Source organism: Dasypus novemcinctus, chromosome 11 (assembly GCF_030445035.2).
Source record: "Dasypus novemcinctus isolate mDasNov1 chromosome 11, mDasNov1.1.hap2, whole genome shotgun sequence".
NCBI classification, from domain to species: domain Eukaryota; kingdom Metazoa; phylum Chordata; class Mammalia; order Cingulata; family Dasypodidae; genus Dasypus; species Dasypus novemcinctus.
Window position 1 is genome coordinate 30,345,573 of NC_080683.1, and position 23,037 is coordinate 30,368,609.

The following is a 23,037-nucleotide window of genomic DNA, read 5'->3' on the forward strand; positions in this document are numbered from 1 at the left end:
CACCCAGCGCGAAAGAAGGTGCAGTCTGCCCAGGAATGGCACCACACACATGGAGAGCTGATGCAGCAAGATGACTCAACAAAAAGAGACACAGATTCCAGGTGCCACTGACAAGAATACAAGCAGACATACAGAAGACACAGTGAATGGACACAGCAGACAACTGGGGGGAGGGGCAGGAAGGGAAAATAAATAAATAAATAAATAAATCTTTTAAAAAATCATCACATGGAATGGAGGAGAGTATGGGCCATGATGTGAACCATTGTCTATGAGGTGCAGAGGTGCCCAAAGATGTACTTACCAAATCCAATGGATGTGTCATGATGATGGGAACGAGTGTTGTTGGGGGGGGGAGAGGGGGAGAGGGGGGGTGGGGAGGTGGGGTTGAATGGGACCTCACATATATATTTTTAATGTAATATTATTACAAAGTCAATAAAAAATAAATAAATAAATAAAAAATCATCACAAATATCAGCATTTATTAAAAAAAGAAAGTTCTTTTACAAAGTGTTAAAAATGTGGTGATACATGAGAAAATTACAACTAAGATAATGTATAGACAGTAGTTAACAGTACATCATTATAGTTTTGAAGCAAAGGCAAAGAAGAGATTATATCAATTCTAAGGGACAAAAATAGGGGCTTTGAGGGGGAATGGGATTTTTCCTTTTGGAATAAGGAAAATGTTCTAAAATTGACTGGGGTGATGACAGCACAACTCTGATGAAAATGAAAGCCACTGAGTGTACATTTTAAATGGATTGTACAAGGCATGGCACTGTATAACCCAGTGAAAGCTGTGGTGGAAGATGGACTGTGGTTAACAGAACAAGTATGAGAATGTTCTGTCATGAACTATAATAAAAATATAATACTAAATCAGGGTGTTAATAATTGGATGGGTTGGGGGAAAATACACCAAATGTTAGATATGGCCTATAGTTAGCAGTAATATTTTCATGATGCTCTGTCATAGCTTCTAACAAATGTTTCACAGCATTGCAAGGTGTGGTGGTGGGGTGATATATGGGAGCCCTGCATGATGATATGCCTGTTTGTTGTGTAAGTTCACAACTTTTACTATATACCTATTGTTTATGTATGTTCATGTATGAATAATATATATCCACAAATTTTAAATGAAAAAAAACCTGATTACAATGTCACAGTAACCAAAACAGCATGGTACTTGCACAAGGACAGACATAGAGATCAATGTAATAGAATTGAGAGCTCAGAAATCAGCCCTCACATTTATAGCCAACTGATTTTTGACAAGATGGCAGAGACCACTCATAGGGAAGTAAGAGTTTCTTCAACAAATGGTGCTTGGAAAATTGTACCTCCATGTGGGGGGCAAAAAAGGTAGGGGCACCTCTACCTCACACCATCCAAAAAATAACTCAAAATGGAGCAAAGACCTAAATATAAGATCAAGGACTATCAATCTCCTAGAAGAAATCATAGGGAGGATCTTTAGGACCTTGTATTAGGCAGTGGCTTCTTAGACTTTACACCCAAAGCACAAGCAAAGAAAGAAAAAATAGATAAATGAGACTTCATCAAAATTAAAAAAAAACTTTTGATCCTTAAAGGACTTTATCATGAAGGTAAAAAAGACAACCTAAACAATGGAAGAAAATATTTAGAAACTACTTATCCAATAATGGATTGACAGCCATTATATATAACAAAATCCTTCAACTTAACAACAAATAAACAAACATCCCAATTTAAAAATGGGCAAAAGAATTGAACTGAGGGAAGCAGTTGTGGCTCAAGTGATAGGGCCTCTGTCTACCATATGGGAAGATCCAGGTTCGATCCCTGGGGCCTCCTGGTGAAAAAGAAAGACAAGAAAGCATACCTGCATGATGAGCCAGTGCAGCAAGCCAGTGCCTGCGTGGTGAACCGACTGCCCACGCAATGAGCCAGTGCCTGCGTGAGTGAGTCACGAAGCAAGATGATGATGCAACAAAGGAGAAAGATGAAAGGGAGAGTCAAGGTGAAACCCAGTAGAGACCAGGAACTGAGATGGTACAATTGACAGGGAACCTCTCTCCACATCAGAGTTCCCCAGGGTTGAGTCCCAGTGAACTGTAGAGGAGAAAGATGAGAAGAGAAGACAAAAAGAGAAATAGATACAGAAGTTCATACAGCAAATGGACACAGACAGCGAAAACAGCAGGGTGGGGGAGGGGGAAGGGAAGAAAAATAAATTTTTTTTAAAAAGACCTAAACTGACATCTCTCCAAAGAAGATATAGAAATGGTCAGAAAGCACATGAAAAGATACTCAACATCATTAGCCAACAGGGAAATGCAAATCAAAGCCATAATGTGATACCATTTCACACCCATTAGAATGACTGCTATTAAAAAAATAGAAAATAGCAAATGTTAGAGAGAATGTGGAGAAAAAGAAACACTCATTCATTGCTAGTCGATGGAAAATGTTGCAACCTCTGTAGAATACAGTTTGGCAGTTCTTCAGAAAGCTAAGTAAAGAACTACCATATGACCCCATAATCCCACGACTGAATATATATCCAAAAGAATTAAAACCAGGACTCTAACAGATATTTGCACACTGATGTTCATAGTGGCATTATTCACAATTGCCAATAAATGGAAGTAACCCAAATGTCCATCAAAAGATAAATGGATAAACAAAGTGTAGTATATACATACAGTGGAATATTATTCAGTCATAAAAAGGAATGAAGTCCTGACATATGCAACAACATGGACGAATCTTGAAGGCATCATGTTGAATGAAATGAGCCAGATACAAAAGGCCAAATACTGTTTGCTCTCACTCATTTAAAACATTTAGAATAAGCAAACTCATAGAGTTAGAACCTAGAATAGAGGTTATCAGGGGATGGGGTAGGGATAGGAAATGGGAAGTTAAGGTTTAAAATGTACAGGGTTCCTGTTTGAAACAATGGAAATGTTTTGGTAATGGATAGTTGTGATGGTAGTACATGCAGTTAACAGCACTGAAATACATACCTGAATATGATTAAAAGGGGGAAATGTTAGATTGTATATATATTAACAGAATAAAATTTTTTAAATCCATGGAACTACACTGCAAAAACAGTGAACCTTAAGTTAAACCATGGACTTTAATTAATAGTACAATTATAAAAATGTGCTATCATCAATTGTAACAAATGTTCCACACCAATGCCAGGTGTTGGTGGTAGAGTGATATATGAGAGTCTGGCATTTTATGCATGATTTTTCTATGAATCCACAACTTCTCTAATAAAGAAAAAGCACTAAAAACACCATAATTAAAAAAAATAAATAACCATGTGAGTCATCAATTCCACTTTGAGGTATATACTCAGAAGAACTGAAAAAAACATCTTGAATAGATATTTGCACACCAATGTTCATAACAGCATTATTCACAAGAGCCAATCACTAAAAAAAAACCCAAGTGTCCATCAATAAATCAGTGAATCAACAAAATGTGGTATATACATACCATGAAATACAATTCAGCTATAAAAATGAAGTGCTGATACATCCTACAATGAGGACGAACCTTGGAAATATTATGCTCAGTAAAATAAGCCAGACACAAAAGGATAAATATTACATGAGTCTGCTTATAGGAAACATCTAAGAATGGTTAGATGAATAGAGATAGAAAGTGGATTACAGGTTACCAGGACCTGTAGGGGAGGGAAAGGCAAAGTTACTGCTTAATTGGCACAGAGTTTCTGTTTGAGGAGATAGAAAAGATAGGTTAATAGATTGTGGTGAAGACAGCACAGCATTGTAAGAGTAATTAATGCCACCGAATTGTATACTTAAAAACAAATAAAACGCAAATTTTATTTTGCATAGATGGGTCTTAGTTGGCCATGGTTGCTATAACAAAGTATCCCCAACTATTTGGATTAAACAACAGAAACTTATTGTCTCACACTTTTAGAGGTTGGAAGTCCAAAATCAAGGTGGTAGCCAGACCATGCTCTCTCTGAAGTCTGTCATTTTCAGGTACTGGCTTCACAGCAATCCATAATTCAGTCGCTGCCTCTGTCACATGGTCATCTCTCTCCCCATCTGTCTTCTGAGTTCAAATTTCCTCTGCTTATAAGGACTTTAATCATACTAGATTAGAGTTCACTCAAATCTAGTTTGACCTTTCCTTAACTAACATCTTCAAAGATCTATTTACAAATGAGCTCACATTCTCAAAATCAGGGGGACAAGATTCAATCCATAACAATAAGTTACCACCACCACAAAAAAAAAGTAATTAATTAAAAGAGTAAAAAAGAAATAATATGGCAAATTTCCAGACTCCCAAGGTCACAAATTTCTAGAATGAAAGATACCATTCTAATGAATGAAATAATGAAAAAAGACTTGCCCAACATATAACATTGTAAGATATCAGCACCAGAAGTAAAGAGAAGAACCAAAAGACTTCAGAGAGAACAAGCTAACAGGTTAACAATTGAAAATCAGAATGATGTGGAACTTTGGCCAGCAACACTGGATGCTCCAAGATAATTAAGCAATATCTTCAGAATTGTGAAGGGAAATGATTTAACATAGAATTTTATATTCAATAAAATTATCAACCAAGTGTTAGGGTAAAACAATAATACTTTCACACATACAAAGTCTCAAAAATGTATCTTCCATGCTTCCTTTTCTAGAAATCTAATGGAGGATGTTCTATAAATTGAGAGCATAAGCCCTAGGAAAAAAAACAATGGTATCCAAAAAACAAGTGATCCAATTTAGGAGAAAGACTAGGGGGATCCCCAGAATGATAGTAAGGGAAAGCTCCAAGATAACCATTATACAGCGACCTGGATAACGCCTAGTCTAGATTAATAGAGGAGTATAGAGAGTTCCAGGAGAGATGTCTCCAAGAAAAAGATGAAATAGATGACGTGATATATCCAAATATACTGAAAGGATATTTTACATTTCTGGTAGAAAGTTTAAAGATGTGTTAGTGATGAAACATTTAAAAAAATAAGCTATCTAAAAAGTGAGACAGGGAAGGGGACTTGGCCCAGTGGTTAGGGCATCTGTCTACCGCATGGGAGGCCCGCGGTTCAAACCCCAGGCCTCCTTGATCCATGTGGAGCTGGCCCACGCGCAGTGCTGATACACGCAAGGAGTGCCCTGCCATGCAGGGGTGTCGCCGCATAGGGGAGCCCCACACACAAGGAGTGCACCTCGTAAGGAGAGCTGCCCAGCACAAAAAGAAAGTGCTGCCTGCCCAGGAATGAGCCACACACGCAGAGAGCTGGCACAACAAGATGATGCAACAAAAAGAAACACAGATTCCCATGCCGCTGAGAAGAAGAGACGCAGACAAAGAAAAACACGCAGCGAAATGGACACAGAGAGCAGACAACAGGGGAGTTGGGGGGAGGAAGGGGAGAGAAATAAATAAAAAATAAATCTTTAAAAAATAAATAAATAAAATAAAAAGTGAAACAATTATTAACTTCAGAAAAATATGTTTTAAAGGATGGGAATTTTTAATAATATTTATATCATCACAGTTATGTAAAAGACAATATTTATTGAACTAGCAATACTGGGATGGTGAAAAAGGAGAAGAGTGTGTATATATGTTTACATGTGATTGTGTGTGTATTGCTCTGAGATGAGGCCAGGGATAGACTTAGAAGACACATGAGGGAACTTTCCGGAAGAATGGAAATGCTTTATATATTAACAGTGTGAACGTTGACTGAGTATATCCATTTGCCCTCTACCTCCCAATTTCTGCTCAGACTTCTTATAAGGTCTTGTCTTTAACTGTACATAAATTAGACCTTAAAAAGATCATATTTTCCAAGAATATTTAATAAAACTGGCAAACTATTCACCTTATAGTCTTAATTGGAAAAAGAGCCAATACAATGCTCTTTATACAGAATTGCCCTAATTATGTAAAATACATGGATATAGTTAGAGATGCACAGATAGAAATGATAAAAAGGATATGTGCCAACAAAAATGTATAAAAGCCTCACTTCATACCAAATTCTCTTTATCTTTAGCAATCTAGCTTTGGCTTCTTGTAGGTACTCAAATACAGAATTTGAGTATCCTGTGCCTCTAACACTCCCTTCATCCACTTGAGCTCTCAGACAAATCACGACCTCCTCAGAGAAGCCCTAATGGCCATTACCCAGCCCACTGCCTCCAAGCTGGGTCAAGTACCTTTTGGCTCAGTTCTTAGTAATTGTAATTTTTCATTTATTCCATAGTTATGTGAATAATATCTCCCACCCCCACCCCCAAATTTTCAGCTCCAAAAGGCATGGATCACATCTGGATTTATGCCCAGTTTTATCCCTAGCACCTAGGATAATGGTTGGCAAATGTTAGAGACTGCGGAACATAGTAAGTAGTGTAAAACATGGACTTGGGAACTAGGCAGTCTGATTTTGAGCTTTGGCTTTTTTTTTTCACTAAATGGATGACTCTGCCCAAGTTACTTAATCTCTCACCATCTAATTGTCCTCATCTGTAAATTGGGAGTATGGCGTACCTATTCCAGAGATTTGCAATGAGATTTAAATGAATAAACATCAGTATGGCTCTTGGAATAATGCTGGACACAGAATAGAAGCTACATAAACATTTAATATTATTAAATGCTCAATAAATAGTTGCTGATTGAATAAGTGTCTGGGATATGAGAGGTACTTAGTAAATATTTATTGAAAGAAAAGAAAATAAGATTTTCTCCTTTAGTAGGTTTTCATATTTTCCTGTTAATGTAATATCAGATGTATTGATTTGGACATGTCATGAAGATATGTCTCTCAAATCAAGTATAATTCTAAAGATTATAGCTCAGAAATATACTTTACGAAAGTACAAAAGAAGTTCCAGAGTCTTTTCCTCTGTACAGCAGGCAGTGCTCTCAGCCATCAAGGGAGGAGCTGAATTTGATAGGGTCCAAGGTCTTGTCCAACTCCAACAAAATATTATTTGTCCTTAGGAAACAAACTAGATATAACAACAGAGAAGACCATTTTACACGGAGGCAGGAAAGCTTTCAATGTATAAATTTCCATTCTAAAAAAAGGAAAAAGAGATCATTCAGTTGATTAACAAAATTCATCTTTAAAATGTGAAAACATAGGTTTGCATTGTTGCCGTGAATCTTAATGGAATCTGACTTCCTGGCAAATCATACACAAAGGTTATAGACAATTCATTTTAATCTCTGAGAAATGACTTACTTTATCTTAGCATTTAAACTGACCTAGTGTGAGCATCTGGAAGATGATTGATAATAGAATCCGTAATGTCTCCAAACAAGAAATTAAACACCTTAAAATAATATTAGCAATTAGAAAAAAAATTAACTTTTTTAAAAACATTCTTTTGAGTTTCAAAGTAATGCATATACATTGAGATACAATAACTGGTTAAAATGTATTATTATTATTATTAAACATTTATTTAATTATTTAATAATAAAAAGTAAATATGTTCTAAGTACTCTTTCCATCATATTTATTTTTCAAAGATACCAAATATTAACAATTTGGATATATTCTTCCACACATTTCTATGCATACCATAAAAATTACGTATATTTACAGTTATAATTAACAGTAATTTGTTAAGTGTTACCTTTTCTTGCCATTTTAGTGTTACCACAGGCAGTTACTCAGTTTGAAGAACTGGTTGGCATGGCGGAGGCTCTGCTTAAGGGTGGAGGAACTATGTCTACATCTGCGTCCACTCTCTGGAGAGCAACAAACAATTCCTCACCAGATTCATTTGAGTCAACATGTAGTAATTCTAATTCTAATTCCAGTTCACCTATTTCCTTGAAAGCTGAGGATGAGCATCATACTGATGAGAAACAGGTTAGTTGGAATACTTGCCCTATTTTTCTCCAGGATACAATTATATAAAAATTAAAGAAAGGATATCAGATACTTTTATAAAACTTTTGGTAACTACCGTAGTTCCTATTACCTAAAATTATTTTTATAATAAAAACTAATATTTGTCAAGCAAATACCCAATTTAGGAAACAAAGTCAAACCACAGACATTGATGAAGTTACTATAGTTTAATACAGAATTTACTATTTTATAGTAAATGGTGTAACAACTTTTAAACAAGTGACAGTAACTATGCATTAAGGATGAAAGAAGATAAATTTCACCTTTTGTGTGTTGGCTAAACACAATTCTTTTTCTATTATATTTTGCCAATTTCTCTTAAGATACAGAAGCTGAGAAGACAAGAATTTTGTTAGACCCAGATATCAGCCTTGGAAAATATATCTTCAAAAACTATAATTAAATACTAGCTAATAATATAACATTCAGAATATTTAAATATTTGTGTACCCATTTCTTATTGCTGCCATAACAGATTACCACAGATTTAAAAGATCGTAGAAGTATTATCTCACAGTTCTGTAAAAGAAAAGTCTGATAGGGGTTCACTGGACTGAGATTAAGAAATCAGCTGGTGCATTCCTTTTTGGAGGTTGTAGAGAAGAATCTGTTTCCTGCTCATTTGGATTGTTGTAGAATTCAGTTCTTTGCAATGATAGGACTGAGTTCCCCATTTTCTTGCTGGCTGTAAATTGAAAGCATTCTAAATCCTAGAGGCCACACCATTCCTTGGCTCGTGGTCACCTTCCTCCATCTTCAGAGCCAGCAACAGCAGATCAAATCCCTCTCTCAGAATCTCTCCTTCTTCTGTTGCCTTTTTTTGAACCCCTCTTCTACCTCCCTCCTCCACTTTTAAGGACTCATGATTAGATTGGGCCCACCTGGAGAACTCCAGATACTCTCGCCATCTAAACCTTAATCACATCCGCACAGTTATTTTTGCCATGTAAAATAATGTTCACAGGTTACATGACTGGCATGTGGACATCTTTGGATGGCCATTATTTTGCCTAGTATTTACTGCTGAGGTTGCAACTAATCCTTAAAGCACCACATCCAGATTACATGACAAGAATTTGTATTATACTCTGGAACAAATACCCCTAAATATTGGGGATTATCTCAAAATATCATTTAACTCTATATCCCTAAATGTAAAAGATATAATAAAAGTATAATACATCACCTTATAGAATGTGATATTGTTTTCTTGTATGTCTGAACTCAATTAGTATTATTTTTCTCCAGATATCATTTTTTGTTTTGTTTTTTCCAATTTCACTTATGGTTTATTTATTTTTTTTAGTTCAAGATTGAAAAATGGCAGATTGCCCGTTGTAATAAGAGTAAACCTCAGAAGTTTATTAATGATTTAATGCAAGTACTTTACACAAATGAATATATGGCTACACATAGCCTGACAGGGGCAAAATCCTCTACTTCAAGGGACAAAGCTGTGAAACCAGCTATGAATCAGAATGAAGTTCAAGAAATCATAGGTAATATATGATTAATTTATATTGTCATATGAATTGGAAATTATTTTAGCATTCAAGGTCAAGTTATTCTTTCATGGTTCTTTATTTTTTCAGATTTATCTTTCAATGAAAGAAAAATCTTAAGATACTCTAAATAATATTCTTATTAAATATGGGAAAATTTATTGAAAAACTTTACATTAAAATGATTGTTAGAATAAAGCTAAACTTTGTATCATTGAAAAGACTGAATGACTATCATAAAATTCATAACTTTAGGAAAATGAATTTTCAAAATCTTTAAAAAGAAAATGTCAGTAAAGTTTATATCTTTGTTTTCTCTTTATCTTGGTTACATTCCTCATTTTTTATTCTAGAAAAATAGTGGTTAATTTGACTATCATATTGTAGTTTTAAATTAATTAATCCCCTTAAATATAACCATCAAGATTATCAAATTAATTTTTTGCGAATAACCACCAAATTTAGAGTTTCTGTGAATTCCAGCTCTATAAATTTCGATAGCATATCATTTCTCAGTTGGAAAAGGCTCAGTCAGAATCTAGTTGTTTCAATAGATGTTGGAAATGGATAAAAATAAGTCGCTAACACTTGGGGTAGGGGGACTTAAGGGATTAAAGTTCATAGCAAGTGGTAGGGTTAAAGTTGAGTGACACCATAATAAAACAAATATGTATGCTCTTTGTTTATAAGATAAATATATATATACATATTTTTATATATAAAGAGACCCTCTGGTATCTCTTGCTTTTCTTTGAGAAATTGACTAACATATTCATCTATTTAAATATCTCATTGGTATTTGGATTGCTTTTGAAATATCAAGACAAAATTATAATGTGGAATGTTTGATGTTTCCCCCCAGTTCATACCTTAAGATAAAAAAGCTTCATCAAGTGTTTTTGTGTGTTATTATTGTGTTTTTTACAGGAGTCACGAAACAGTTATTTCCCAATACAGATGATGTTTCAATTAGGAGAATGATAGGGCAAAAGCTAAATAATTGTACCAAGAAGCCAAATTTAAGCAAAAATCTTAACTCTCAGGACATTAAATAGAACCTTGGTAAGTCTTTCAAATATTCACAATCCTCTCAATGTGGCTAGAATATGTTGTAATATTTTTACCTGTAGAATAGCATTTTCCAAACACTCTACTGGAGAATACTAGTGACCGGTGAAAGGCTGATAGGTATTCCCAGGCTCAGCGAACAGGGAAGGGAATTTAAATGTGGGAAATGCTGAGTTGTTACACAGGTTTTCCTCCCTAAACCGCTCATATTTTGATACCCTTTCATTTGCCCATGTGTACCAGAAATCTCTAAGAAGGGGCCATTATACGTAGTATTTTCCAACTCTGTTTTTTACTGGGGAATTTTTTCATCACAGGATTCCGGTAAACCTGGGGGTGAAGTTAGAAAGGAGTCAAAGAAGGGACACAAGACAATTTAGGAAGTGTTTCTCTAGAACAAGGGAGATTCAGACCCTTGGGAACTCTCTGAGGCAAATCAATGAGACTGACCTTACAACTCTAAAGAGCAGTTTGTACCAAGTACTGGTTGAAGGTATTGAGAGGTTTCCACTATTCTCCATGACGCTTCTTATTATCTTTAACTTTCTAAATCAGTTCTTTCGGCTTGTATTTTTTTAATAAGAATTTTTACCAAGATGTTTGCATTATATTAAGAAAAGTAATTATTTGTTTTTAGTTAAAGTTCTGAAGGAAGTACATTTTATAGTCTGGCCTTGCCCCAGGGAAAACTGTGAAATGGGATTTTGTGTTAGCAACTTAATGTCCTTATCATTCCTCTCTCTCCATTATTTTGACAGAAAAGCATGTGAAAAATGTTATGATTGTATTATTTATATTTTAATTTATTCATAAAGATATATGGGGAACACACGAGGACAAGGTCCTCTACAGGTTTCCTTTCTTGTTTTCATCATTGTGTTTACGTTTACTTCTCTCTTTGGCTTTCACTTTGTCTGCTCTTTGCTAACCCATGACCCCTTTGAGAGCTTAATGTCTTCATTTCTTTGGACCATGTTTTAAAAAGGACATGGAACTCCCCTTGTAGCTAACCATCTGCCCTACTCCACCCTCATCCTCCTCCAGGGCCCCTTATCTAATTTATTGTTCTGCTAATACTAGCTCTTCTGAGGTTAAACAATAGTCTTTCTTTCTTTTTTTAAAAAAGTACTACTTATAAAAACTGCAGCAGGCTTCTTTTCCTTGGATCACATGTACCGGTAGACTAACTTGTAGATTTGTAGAAGATAAGGATATTTTTATGCTGTTTCTCCCCACGTGATTATAAATTTCAGTAGATGTATGAATCTCACAATTTTCCAACTATGTGATAACATGATTAAATGCACCCGTAGAACTCATTTTGACATGAGAGTAACCAGTTATCCTGGTGTATAATGGCCAGCTTCCCTTTCTAAATGCTATGTAACCAGACTTCTAAGTCATAGAGCTACCTTTTGGAGTTATTGTATTTCAGAGCTCTGCAAAACATTTTAATATCCTAACATCTGCCTTTTTGTTATCTAAGACTGCTAAGAGTAGGCATAAAATTCATCTCTGACTGTATCAGCTGGCAGTTTTGAAGAAATTAAAGTTTAAAGGATTTTATTTCAGTCTGCTTATACCTGCCTGTAGTAGTGTTATTAATTTTTCTGACTGTGCGAGGAACTAAAATTGTAACAATGTACAATTTTGCTAGGAACCTTTTGCTAGGAACTCAGTTTAGTGCTTTTTGGCCTGAGCCTTGTTCTGTTGTGCCAAATTGAACTAAAATAATACATATGTTTTGAATCAAAAGAGTAGATTAATATTAGAAGTGAAATTTTTAAAAATTGGTAGATATCCTTCATTTGAAGTATAGTTAAATTCAAATTGCTTTGAAAGGACCAAGAACGTAAGCTGGGGAGAGAAAGGGTCACATGAAACCTAATCTATTATAGACATTCTTGATGATTTGATTAGATATAGAACCAGCTACTGGAATGGTCCTTTATTTTACTCTTTTTTTCTGGATCCTTTACCACCACAGTAACCTAAAGGTAATTACACTCATTCAAGTGAACCATTCCTCCTTCCTTTCCCATCCCCGAAAGTATTCTTTGGAAAAATTACTTTCATACAATTACTATTAACAGAAGCATACAGATTTCTGCAAATTCCTATGAGTCCAATGTGTCCAAAAAGCCTAGTGACCCTCGCCCTGGTGCCAGGTGGTAGACTGTGCTCTGGTTCAGGTTAGCTGCCAGCCGCCTGGATTTGAAAGGACAACCAATTCTGAGCTAACTTCCACCTCTTTTTTCCAACCTTTCTCTTTTTTCATATATTATCTCTCATTCCTGTGACTGCCCTCATGTTGGCTGCAGCTCTGTCTTGCCAAAAGCTTGATGTTGCCAATCTTTCTGGTCTTTCTCTATTTTTTGCTTCTTTCTTATGTGAACCAAAGCAAATATCATTTATATGAATCATGAAATATTAGGTTATCACCTTTATTAGGGTATAAGCTACCACTAAGTGATCAGTCTTCTCCTGAAATTTCCAAAAGCTGCCTAGTGTATATAATCTCTAATAGAGTATTACATATGCATGTATGTTAACAAAGATGATCTAATACAGTGGTGCTCAAACAGGGGATATATGGCAATATTTGTTGATATTTTTCATTGGTACAGTTGAAGGGTGCTGTTGGCATCTAGTGGATGGAGGCCAGGGTTGCTGCTGAACATCCTACAATACATAGGATAGCCCTACAGTAAAGAACTACCAAACCCAAAATGTTAATGGTGCCAAGGTTGAGAAACTGGTCTAAGATTCCCTCATTTTGGAGACAATGAAACTGAAGTTTTAAGAGGTTAAGTGAATTACCAAGGTCATAGGATTAGTAACTAATAGAGTCAACACTAGCATATAGTACCTTGTATATCTTATTTAATGTTTTAGGGTGAAAATGTCTGGTTTTAAAGTCTGCTCCAACTCTTAATAACTGCATGACTTTTGGCAAGTCACTGTATTTCTCAGAGTTTCCATTTAAATAGGGATAATAATACCTACCTTGGGTATGGATCCAGGATTTCTGGAACCTGAAGAATTTGGAGAAACCTCTTTCAGAAAAGGAATGCAAAATTATGAATACACAATCAGATACAACTCTGTATATTTATTTCTAAGAGGAAAATAAATCAAGAAAAACTGCATACTTAAAAGCTAATAGATTCTTCAAATTTCACAAAGTGTGGGGAAAATGACAATATTTTTATTAACTAACAGCTCTATAGTACTTTTTTCCTAGTTTTTGTTTTGGTTGCATATATGTTGATTGTCTCTTCATTTAACAATAATTTTGTAATAGCCTTTTCTATAGAAGATATAGAAAGATAATTTAGATAATCTAGAATAGTTGATGGAAATTTGCTTTTTACTTTTGACAGTTTACAGAGGTTTTTTTTCACATTCTCAACTCTTTATTAGTAACATCATATAATTTTTATGATTGCTGTCAAATTTGGGTAAACCCCTGTAGAGTTTCTTTCATATCTCAACTATAAGATTTCAGGATGTTTCACGTTTTCTATGGAGTGGTTGCTCTTAAATATTTTTTGACTCCATATTCCCAGAAGACATTCCAAACTGGAATGGCCAGCAATTATGTAACTCTACATAGACGAGATGGCAAAGCACAGAAATATATCCCAGTCACCCTTTACACGATCTCAGAAATGTGCACTGACACTCCATTGTTACAAGAGGGGAAAGTATGACTGAAAGTAAGTTGAAGTGGAAAGAGACAGCAGTCTTAACTGATTACGATCAAATATCTTATTTTTGAAAATTTTACAAAATTACATAAACATGTGAAGATATCACTAGGGGCTCTTTCTTGGAAGCAAACCCACAAGTAAATTTTATAAGCTTCACATTAATATTAATGGGCTCTGACTTAGCCCATTTAGTTTTTCTGAATTTGGAAAGATATGAAGCAAGTTTGGAAAATTGCCAGACATTTAAACAATCAAGAAATGTTCACTGATGATAGACAGAATTGTTGATAACTTTTTCAGATGGTTAATCAGCTTGTGGGGGATGTTCATTTTGCTTTGTGTGTTTGAAATTTTCCCTAATTAAATGTTTTTAAAAGTCACTTAAGATAAAAATAAATATTGCATGCTTTAACTGTTTTCTATGCTAGAATTCCTCTGAATAGATTGTAAAATAATTCCTAAGTTACTCATTAGTAGTTCTTATCAACAGTTTGTACTTTTATGTAAAAAAATTGTAGTAAATATAAAAATAAATAACTTATTACAACAGTTAAAATACTAGAAAATATGCAATATAAATTCACGCTATTTTTTTTGAAAATTGCTTTTTTGTAGGTACTGTAAGTATCTGAAACAAAGTACCTTCAGTTCTAAATCTAACATTGGATTTTGTTGGAGAATCTGCAACATCATTGGCAGTGAGCACAGAGACATCAGCTGTGACAGTCTGTGAGACATCTAATATTGTTGGGCTTCTCTGATGGAGAAACAAGCTTGCTGAAGAAAATGCATGTAGATTCCACCCTAGATACCACGGATGCATCAAACCACAGAATTCCCAGCACTTAAATAAGCATGCAGTATGGTTTCCTTTGGAAATATGCATTTCCCTCTCCCCAGATAATTCTCTGTACAGCTAAATTAACAGGATAATCAGAGCTCTTATCACAGCTACAATAACTTCAACCCTGAAGGCTAGTCATTGTCCTAAACAATCATTGTACATTAATTATTACCAATGACTCCCCATTATAGTTTTTTATCTTAAGCATAAGGACATGTTTGGAAAAGTAGACAGTGAAATAATCAATGTTCACAAACATGAGAGCAGCAAAGTCAGCCTACAATCTGATCATCGGGCCAATAACAGTGCTTTAGCAATAAAATAACAGGATTATTTAGTTATCTAAAATGTGTAAAGAAAAGGAATTTGAAAAAAAACATTAGCAAGACCTTTTATTTTAATAATAAACCATGCTTCTAAAAAAACAAAGAATCCAAGTTTTGTGGTACAAACAATGCATCCACTTTCAGAATAACCTTTTACTTTTGTTTACCCAATATGCTTCTAATTTTTTATTGCCCAAAATATATTAAATATAGATGTGAGATATAAACATCAGTATCATCTAAAATGTTTTCTGTAAGATATAGCATCATATATATATTGGTTCAGTTATTTTGCTACTGTGCTTAGTTTTAATTGGTTTATTTTAATTGTATCAGAAGTAAAAGGAATTAAAAACAAAACCATCAGGTTTGATAATCATGCAAAAAGAAATATACCATTTTGTAAATCAGTGAATGACAAAACATTTTTCATCAAGAGGCTTTCCACTTGTTATCAGGTTGCCCCATGTGACACACTGCAATGCCAAGGCATAGTTCTTCAGTGTACAAGGTTGTATCTAAACTTGGAAAAGAGGAGATATGCAATAATTACAAAGTTCAGTACTGTGGACCCAGGGAACATTCCATAAATGTTGCTTGATGCTAAAAATATGGTTGTACAAAATAAATATTCTTAAGGAAATAACTTAAATAGCATTTGCTACTTTTATTTAAGTATAAATAAACCCCATTTAAAACATAAAATGTGTTTGCTTGATTTTTTTATTAATGTACCAAATTCAGGGAAAAAAATTTTTTTCTATGCTAATGGGTTTTTTACCCACACATTTAGGCATTACCATTTTAATTTGACTATGTGTCACTGGCTTATTGATCTTGTTAAGAGCCATACTATATAGAATTTATAGACAATGTCCTGAGGGGGTAAATAGATTTAATATTTTTACTAGACAAGGATAATTGATTAAAATGTATGTTTCCATTTAAAAAAAAAAAACAACTATTGATTAAGGATTGTGGGAAGATAGCAGAGTAGGAAGCTCCAAGAATAAGTTTCACCAAAACAAAGATTGACTTGCCAGAAACTGTCTGAATTGACTCTCTGGAGACTCATGGACTATTTTGCAGCACCCAAGGAAGAGCTTGAGGAAGAGGCTGGTAAACTGTGGTAAACATTAGTGAATTTCACTCTCCATGCAGTGGCTACTATCCCCCAACCCCAACCATGTGGTAGGCAACAGTGAGGAACCAGGTCCCTGGGTATAGTCTGCTGGTGACAGGGTGACTGTAAAGATCTAGGCCTTCAAAATCTGGGTGTGTATGGCCTGATTACTTTAAATCAGTTACTTCAAATCACTAGAGGGCTGCCAACTCTCCTAAGGCAAAAGTGACAGAGGTAGTACCTTTTTTTCTCTCTTTTCTTTCCATCCTGCACTTGTGAGCAAAGTAGTTTGGAAAAGTCACAAATTGAGCCCTCTAAAGCAACAGCAACAACCCCCAAACCATCTAGCAACCCCAGAGTACAGAGATAACTACATTTCCAGAGAAAAGAATGCCCAGTTCTCAATAAAAAATTACAAAACATGCAAAGAAGCAAGACAGTATGGCCTACTCACAGGAAGAAAGAAATTGCCATAATCTATTCCTAAAGAAGCTCATGTATTGGACTATAAGTAAAAGACTTTAAATAAACTGTATTAGATATGTATAATGAGTTAAAGGAAGCCATATACAAAAAACTAAAGGAAATTAGGAAAATGTAGGAACAAATAGAAATTATATATTAAAAAATTATCAAATGCAAATTTTGTAGCTAAAAGTATAGTAATTGAAATGAAAAACTCATTAGAGGGATTCAGCAGCAGATTTGAACAAGCAGAAGAAAGGATCAGTGAACTTGAAGACATGACAATCAAAATTATCCAGTGTGAGGAGCAGAAAGAAAAAATGATGAAGAAAACTGAATGGACTCTGAGGGACTTGTGGTATACCATTAAGCATACCATCATACACATCACTGAAGTCCCAGAAGGACAAGAAAGGGACAGAAAATTACCTGAAGAAATAATGTCACAAAACTTCCCAAATCTGATGACAGATATAAATATATACATAGAGAATGCTCAATCAACCCCAAGCAAGTAGACTCTAAGAGATTTACACTGAGGCATATTATAACAAAGTTATCAAACTCAAACATAGAGGATTTTGAAAGCAGTAAGAAAGAAGCAGCTTGACACACACAAGGGAACCCAATAAGATTAACAGTGGTTTTCTCATCAAAAACCACGCAGGCAAGAAAACAGACGGATGGAATAGTTAAAGTCCTAAGAAAAAAATGTCAAGCAAGAATTCTATATTCTGCAAAATTATCTTTCAAAAATGAAGGCGAAATTAAGGCATAATTTCACATAAACAAAAGCTGATAGAGCTCAATAACAGAAGATCCTTCCTACATGAAATGCAAAAGGGATTTCTTCAGGCTGAAATAAAAGAACACTAAACAGTCACTTGAAGCCATAAAAAAACAAAGAATATTGTAAAGGTAACTACATAGGCAAATATAAAGACCTGCGTTATCCTCTGTTATCATATATTTGGTTTGTATCTGCTTCCCCCATTCCCATATGGCTTAACAGGCAATTGTATAAAATAACATTTAAAATCTATGTTAATGGGCATAGAACATAAAGAGATGTAATCTCAGACAGTAATATAAAGGGGAAAAGACAGAAATATCTAGGAGCCAAGTGTTTGCATACTACTTGAAACTAGGTTGGTAATAGTCAAACTAGGTTGTTGTTAGTTTAAGATGTTAATTGTAGTGGAGCAAGTGTAGCTTAGTGGTTGAACATCTGCTCCACATATTCAATGTCCCAGGGTCAACCCCAGTATCACCTAAAATATGTATATATATGTTCATCATAATTACAAAAAGAGCTACTAATAAGTAATCAAAAAATATAGAGACAAGGAGAGATGAAAATCAAATGGTATACTACAAAAAAAAAGCAACTAAATATCAAACAAGGCAATAATGGAATAGTAGCTAATGAAAAACATACAAGACTTAGAGAAAAAATATAGCTAAATAACAAAAGAAAATCCTTCTCAGTTATTACCTTAAGTGTCAATGGATTAAACTCCCCAAACAAAAGGCAGAGGTTGGCATATTGGATGAAAAAGCATGATCCAAATGTATTCTGTCTACAAGAGACTCACTTTAGGTACAAAGAAACATGATAAAATTCAAAGGATAGAAAAATATTTTCCATGTAAACAGTAATCAAAAGAGAGCTGGAATGTACATGTTATTGTAAGATGAAATAGATTTTAAGTCAAAAAAGATGACAAGAGACAAGAAAGGATATGATATATTGATAAAAGTTTCAATCGAGCAAGAAGATATAACTATTATAACCTTATATGCACCTCACAGCAGAGCCCCAAAATATAGGGAGCAAAAATTGAATAAATTAAAGGGAGAAACAGTATCTCTTCAATAATACTTGAAAAATTCAATACACCACTTTCAATAATTAACAGAACATCTAAATAGGAGATCAAGAAGGAAACAGAAGAACTGAACAACATTATTAATCAATTAGACCTTATTGACACATATAGAACACTTCACCCAACAATAGCAGAATATATATTCTTCTTGAGTGCACATGGAACATTTCCTGAATAGACCATATGTTAGACCCCAAATCATACCTCAATAAATTTTAAAATACTGAAATCATACAGTTATTTTCTTGGACCACAATGGAATAAAGCTAGAAATCAAAAACAGATGGAAAATACAAAATTTTACAAATATGTGGAAATTAAGGGAACACTATCAAGTAACCAATGAATCAAAGGAGAAATTACAAGGGACATTAGTAAATACCTTGAGATGAATAAAAATAAAAATACAACATACCAAAATTTATGGGATGCAGCAAAGGCACTGCACAGAGGAAATATATAGCTCTAAATGCCTACATTAAAAAGATCACAAACCAATAACCTAACTTCCCTCCACACCTAAAGAAACTTAAAACAAGATGAGGAAACTAAATCCAAAGTTAATAGAGGGAAGGAAAATGTAAAGATTAAGGCAGAGATAAAGAAAATAGAGATCAAAAAAATAGAATCAACAAAACCAAAAGTTCTTTTATTAAAAAAAAAAAACCAGAGGAATAAATTGAAAAACATTTAGCCAGATGAAAAGAGAGAGAGAGAAAAAAAGAGAGAGAAAGAGAGAGAGACTAAGGACACAAATAACTAAGATTAAGAATGAAAATGAAGCATTGCTACTGAATTTACAAAAATAAAAAGTATTATACGAGGTTACTATGAGCAATTATATGCCAACATATTAGACAACCAAGATTAAATGGGCAAATTTCTTGAAACATACAAATTACCTAATGTGATATAAGAAGAAATAGAAAATCTCAGCAGACCTGTAACTGGCAAAAAGATCAAAGTAGTAATTTAAAATCTCCAAACATGGGAAGTGGGCTTGGCCCAATGGATAGGGCATCCACCTACCACATGGGAGGTCTGCGGTTCAAACCCCAGGCCTCCGTGACCTGTGTGGAGCTGGCCCAAGCACAGTGCTGATGCGCACAAGGAGTGCCGTGCCACGCAGGGGTGTCCCCTGTATAGGGGAGCCCCATGTGCAAGGAGTACACCCTGTAAGGAGATCCACCCAGCACTTAAGAAAGTGCAGCCTGCCCGAGAATGGCACCACACACACAGAGACCTGACACAGCAAGATGATGCAACAAAAAAAGAAACACAGATTCCCAGTGCCACTGATAAGGATAGAAGCAATCACAGAAGAACACACAGCAAATGGACACAGAGAGCAGACAACTGGGGTGGGGGGTAGGGGAGAGAAATAAATTTTTAAAATCTTAAAATAATAATAATAATAATAATAATAATAAAACCTCCAAACAAAAAAAAAGTCCAGTACTGGATGGTTTCACAGATAAATTCTATCAAATATTTTAAGAAGATTTATGAGCAATCCTTCTCAAACTCTTCCAAAAAACAGAAGAAGAGGACTTCCCAACTTATTCTACAAGGCCTGCATTACCCTGACACCATAGCCAGATAAAGACATCACAAGAATATTACAAACCAATAACCCTTACAAATATAGTGCAAAAATATTCAACAAAATATTGGCAAACCAAATCCAACAGCATATTTAAAAAATTATACACCATAACTAAATGGGATTATATCAAGGAATGCAAGGATGGTTCAACATAAGAAAGTCAATCAATATGATGCAACACATTAATAGAATGAAGGAAAAAATATGATAATCTCAATTGATGCAGAAAAGGTACGTGATGAAGTTCAATATATTTTTACGATAAAAAGCTCAGAAAATTAGGAATAGAAGGGAATTTTCTGAACATGATAAAGGGCATTTATGAAAAAAACCCACAACAAATATCACCCTTAATGGTGAAAGACTGAAAACTTTCCTCTTAAGACCAAGAATAAGACAAGGAATCCCACTGTCACCACTGTTACTCAACATTGTACTGGAAGTTTCTAGTCAGAGAAATCAGATAAGAAAAGGATCTAAAGAGCATCTAAATATCTCATGATGATGGAGGAGGCTGTTATGGGTGGAGGAGTAGGGTGAGGAGGGTAGGGGGTATATGGGGACCTCATATTTTTTTAATGTAGACAAAAAAAGTCAAAAAAAGAGCATCTAAATTGGAAAGGAAAAAGTAAAATGCTCCTCTTCCAGATGACATGATCCTATACAGAGAAAATCACAAAGAATGCCCAAGAAAGCTACCAGAACCAATAAACAAACTCAGAAAAATTGCAGTATACAAGCTAAACACACAGAAGTCAGTTGGATTGTCAGTAATGAACAATCTGAAAAGAAATCAAGAAAGCAATTCCATTTACAAGAATGCTTGAAAAAAGAAAATACCTAGTAATAAATTTAACCAAGGAAGTGAAATATATACACTGAAAACTAGAAAACATTGCCTAAAGAAATTAAAGGTAACCTCAAGAAATCGAAAATATTCTGTGTTCATGTATTGGAAGACTTCATTCTTATTGTTAAAATGTTAATACTGCATAAAGCAATCTACCAATTCAGCACAATCCCTATTGAAATTCCAGAAGCTTTTTTTTTTTTTTTACAGAAATGGAAAAGCTGATCCTCACATTCATATGGAATTGTAAGGGACCTTGAATAACCAAAACAATCTAGAAAAAGAAGAACAAAATTGGAGAAACCACACTTTCTGATTTCAAAACTTAATACCAGGAAGCAGATGTGACTCAAGTGATAGTGCTTCCGCCTACCATATGGGAGGACCTGGGTTTGATCCCTGGGACCTCTTGGTGAAAAAGAAGAAAAAGTGTGCCCACATGGCAAGCCAGTGCCCATGCAAAAGCCTGTGTCATGAACCAGTACCCACACGAGTGCCCATGTGGTGAGCCAGTGCCCCGCACAAGTGAGTCACACAGCAAGACGATGATGTATCAAGACAGACAAGGGGAGAGAGTCAGGGAGAAGTGCAATACAAACCAGAAAATGAGGTAGCACAATTGACAGGGCACCTCTCTTCCCATCAGAGGTCTCCAGGATAGAATCCTGGTGAACCCTAGAGGAGAGAAAAAGAAGAGAAGACAATACAGACAGCAAAAACAGCAGGGCAGGAAGGGGGGAAAATAACTAAATAAATCTTTTTAAAAAATTAATACCAAGATAGTAGAGTAATTAAGACAGTGTGGCACTGGCAGAAGGATAGACATATAAACCAATGGATTAGACTTCAGAGTACAGAGATAAATCCACACATCTATGAACAGTTGATTTTGACAAGGGTGCCAAGTTCATTCAATGGGAAAATAACAGTCTTTTCAACAAATGGTTCTAGTATAACTGGAAATCCACATGCAAAGCATGAAATTGGACCCCTACCTCTTACCATACACAAAAAAATTAATACAAAAATGGATCAATGACCTAAATATAAGAGCTAGTTAACATAAAACACTTAAAAGTAAACAGGGAAATAACTTCAAGACCTGGTGGTAGGCAATGATTTTTATTTTTTACAAGAAAAGTGCAAGCAACAACAACAAAAAAGTAGATACAATGGACATCATTAATAATTAAAACTTCTGCACATCAAAGCCATTAGCAAGAAAGTGAAGAGAAAACAGGATGGCAAAAAATATTTGTAAACCATGTATCTGTTAAGGGCTTAATATCCAGAATATATAAAGAACTCCTACAACTCAACAACAAAAGACAAACAAGCCAATTTTAAAAACGGGCCAAGAATTTGAAAAGACATTTCTCCAAAGAAAATATTCAAGTGGCTAGTAAGTATATGAAAAAATGTTTATGTTCATTAGCCATTAAAAAATGCAAATTAATACTGCAATGAGATACCCCTTCACACCCACTAGGATGGCTGTTAATTGAAAAAACTGAAAATACCCTGTTGATGAGGATGCAGAGAAATAGAAACACTTGTTCATTGTTGGTGGAAATGTAAAATGGTACAGCCACTGTGAAAAACAATTTGGTGGTTCCTCAGAAATTTAAACATAGAATTATCATAAGACCTGGCAATTCCACTCCTAGGTACATACACAAAAGAACTGAAAGCAGGAACTCAGACAGATATTTGTACACTGA

General features: G+C 34.7%; 1 protein-coding gene across 4 annotated transcripts in view; it reads left to right on the top strand.

The window, feature by feature from the left end:
- BEND6 (BEN domain containing 6) overlaps positions 1-16,088 on the top strand; it is a 110,020-nt gene extending 93,932 nt beyond the window's left edge. For all 4 annotated transcript variants that reach the window (XM_004465351.3, XM_004465352.4, XM_058306910.1 and 1 more), the window contains 4 exons: positions 7,668-7,888; positions 9,237-9,429; positions 10,360-10,494; positions 14,829-16,088. In XM_004465351.3, coding sequence (XP_004465408.1) covers positions 7,668-7,888; positions 9,237-9,429; positions 10,360-10,487 — 542 coding nt within the window. In that variant the 3' untranslated portion in view covers positions 10,488-10,494; positions 14,829-16,088. The remainder of the gene's footprint in view (positions 1-7,667; positions 7,889-9,236; positions 9,430-10,359; positions 10,495-14,828) is intronic.
- The last annotated feature ends 6,949 nt before the right edge of the window (positions 16,089-23,037 follow it).